General features: G+C 50.1%; 1 protein-coding gene across 1 annotated transcript in view; it reads left to right on the top strand.

The window, feature by feature from the left end:
• The window catches only part of LOC139388336 (mucin-22), a 16,322-nt gene extending 14,794 nt beyond the window's left edge, over positions 1-1,528 (top strand). The window contains exons 5-6 of the mRNA XM_071134949.1: positions 124-229; positions 1,033-1,528. Coding sequence (XP_070991050.1) covers positions 124-229; positions 1,033-1,129 — 203 coding nt within the window. The 3' untranslated portion in view covers positions 1,130-1,528. The remainder of the gene's footprint in view (positions 1-123; positions 230-1,032) is intronic.
• Positions 1,529-2,597: the final 1,069 nt, after the last annotated feature.

The following is a 2,597-nucleotide window of genomic DNA, read 5'->3' as shown; positions in this document are numbered from 1 at the left end:
ATGGTTGGTTTGTATTGGCTTCTTGTCGTTGTATTTGGTATGTACCGTAGACCACTTTTAAACAGAAAACCTTACAATATTATGATTTATAGAGGATACCGATATCATGATTATTCCTGTCAGGTCCCAGTAGTGGTCAGAGGTACGTGGTGGTGTGGGTGCTGCTTCCTGTCCTGGCTCTGCTGCTCGTGGTAGGGTTCCTCTACAGACGGTACATCATCCAGAAGAGGTGAGCGTGTTTCCTGTCCTGACTCTGCTGCTCCATTTACTTACTGTTTTACATCAATTAACCTCTCTTTTCTACCTGCCTTTCAATCTGCCTCTTTCTCTCTCCTCCTCCCTCCCCTCTCTCCCTCTCGCTCCCTCTCTCCCCTCTCTCCCTCTCTCCCCTCCCTCCCTCTCTCCTCCCTCCCCTCTCTCCCTCTCTCCCTCTCTCCCTCTATCCTCATCCCTCTCCTCCCTCTCTCCTCCTCCCTCCCCTCTCTCCCCTCCCTCCCTCTCTCCTCCTCCCTCCCCTCTCCCTCCCTCCCACTCTCCTCCTCCCTCCCGCTCTCTCCTTCTCTGCTCTCTCCCCCCCTCTTCCCCCTCTCCCTCCCTCTCTCCCCTCCCTCCCCTCTCCCCCTCTCACTCCCTCCCCACTCTCTCCCTCTTTATCCTTCTCTGCTCTCTCTCCCTCCCTCTCTCCCCTCCCTCCATCTCTCCCCTCCCTCCCTCTCTCCTCCTCCCTCCCCTCTCCCCCTCTCGCTCCCTCCCCACTCTCCTCCTCCCTCCCTCTCTCCCCTCCCTACCCTCTCCCCCTCTCACTCCCTCCCCACTCTCTCCCTCTTTATCCTTCTCTGCTCTCTCTCCCACCCTCTCCCCCCTCCCTCCCTCTCTCCCCTCCCTCCCTGTCTCCCCTCCCTCCCTCTCCTCCTCCTCCCCTCCGCTCCCCTCTCTCCCCCTCCCCCTTCCCCTCCCCTCTCTCCCCCCTCACCCTTCCCCTTCTTCCCCCTCCACTCCCTCCCTCCCCTCTCCCCCTCTCTCTCTCTCCAGGATGGACCTCCCTCCCCCCTTCAAGCCTCCTCCCCCTCCAGTGAAGTATTCCTCTTTGAGAGCTCATGACGTCCCCATGACCGACATCCTCACCTGAAGGGGGAGCTGTTGTATTTGTTTTATGATTAAATGAAACCCTCCATTGGTCCTCCTTCATTTTATAGTGATCCTTAATGCGCGTCCTCTGCTGTCAGAAATATAAATGAGCCTTTTACTGTAATACATGTTCTGTGCCAATGCTGTGTGATTTAATGGTGTCCCTTTACAAAGCTGGACTTTGAAGTCTTTTCTTCTGTTATGTTGCGTTTTTACCAAAGATGATATTTATTGTTACAGAAATGTCTTGATGGTTAAACTTTGGTGTGAATTAAGGAAACCAAAATATTCTTTATTACATTTGTAAATATTATATTTTCTTTTACCAGATATATTTGATGAAATAATTAAGATTGCAATTGAATGTCTCCAATCTGTTTAAATAAAGATCTTACACATACTCGTGAAGTTTTGAATCAATGTTACGCACACCATGACTGTTAATAGGTCATGTACTATACCAGCACGCAAACATTCTGGAAAACAGAGAGAGAGAGTTCCCACTCCGGGACAGAACCGTGACATTCTCTCTTCTGAACTACAGAGAGTTCCCATCCCACTCCAGAACAGAACCGTGACATTCTCTCCTCTGAACTAGAGAGAGTTCCCATCCCACTCCAGAACAGAACCGTGACATTCTCTCCTCTGAACTAGAGAGAGTTCCCATCCCACTCCAGAACAGAACCGTGACATTCTCTCCTCTGAACTAGAGAGAGTTCCCATCCCACTCCAGAACAGAACCGTGACATTCTCTCCTCTGAACTAGATACTAAGGTCAATGAGAGGCTGTCTGGCTAGGTTATTGGTTAGATTTCAGGCTAGGTTACTCATCACATGAGCGTGCTTTACCGAACAATATGTCTGTCTGTCTGTCTGCCTGTCTGCTTGTCTGTCTGTCTGCCTGCCTGCCTGTCTGCTTGTCTGCCTGCCTGCCTGTCTGCTTGTCTGTCTGTCTGCCTGCCTGCCTGTCTGCTTGTCTGTCTGTCTGGCTTGCACTTCAACAACAAAGGTCTCTGATGTTCACATTCACCACAGTGTTACTAAAGGCTCTAATGTCCACAGTAACCACAGTGTTGCAAATATTCATCAAACCCATTGATGAAACAGGAAACAAAACCACAAACCACAGCTGTCCATCCGGCCATCTGGTGTGAGTCTGAGACCACCTACACATCTCTACATTCCCCTCTGTAGACACCATCGTAGACACTGCTATGTTGACTGGTGTAGAGCCACCTAAATGCCTCTACGCTAAGTTGAACCATACAGGGTTCAAAGAGCTCATCTCAGACAGAGTTAGAGCTCATCTCAGTTAGAGCTCATCTCAGACAGAGTTAGAGCTCATCTCAGACAGAGTTAGAGCTCATCTCAGACAGAGTTAGAGCTCATCTCAGACAGAGTTAGAGCTCATCTCAGACAGAGTTAGAGCTCATCTCAGAGTTAGAGCTCATCTCAGAGTTAGAGCTCAT

This window comes from Oncorhynchus clarkii, chromosome 29 (genome assembly GCF_045791955.1).
Source record: "Oncorhynchus clarkii lewisi isolate Uvic-CL-2024 chromosome 29, UVic_Ocla_1.0, whole genome shotgun sequence".
Taxonomy (NCBI): Eukaryota; Metazoa; Chordata; class Actinopteri; order Salmoniformes; family Salmonidae; genus Oncorhynchus; species Oncorhynchus clarkii.
The sequence above is the reverse complement of the archived record's forward strand: the minus strand, read 5'-3'. Positions and strand labels throughout refer to the sequence as shown.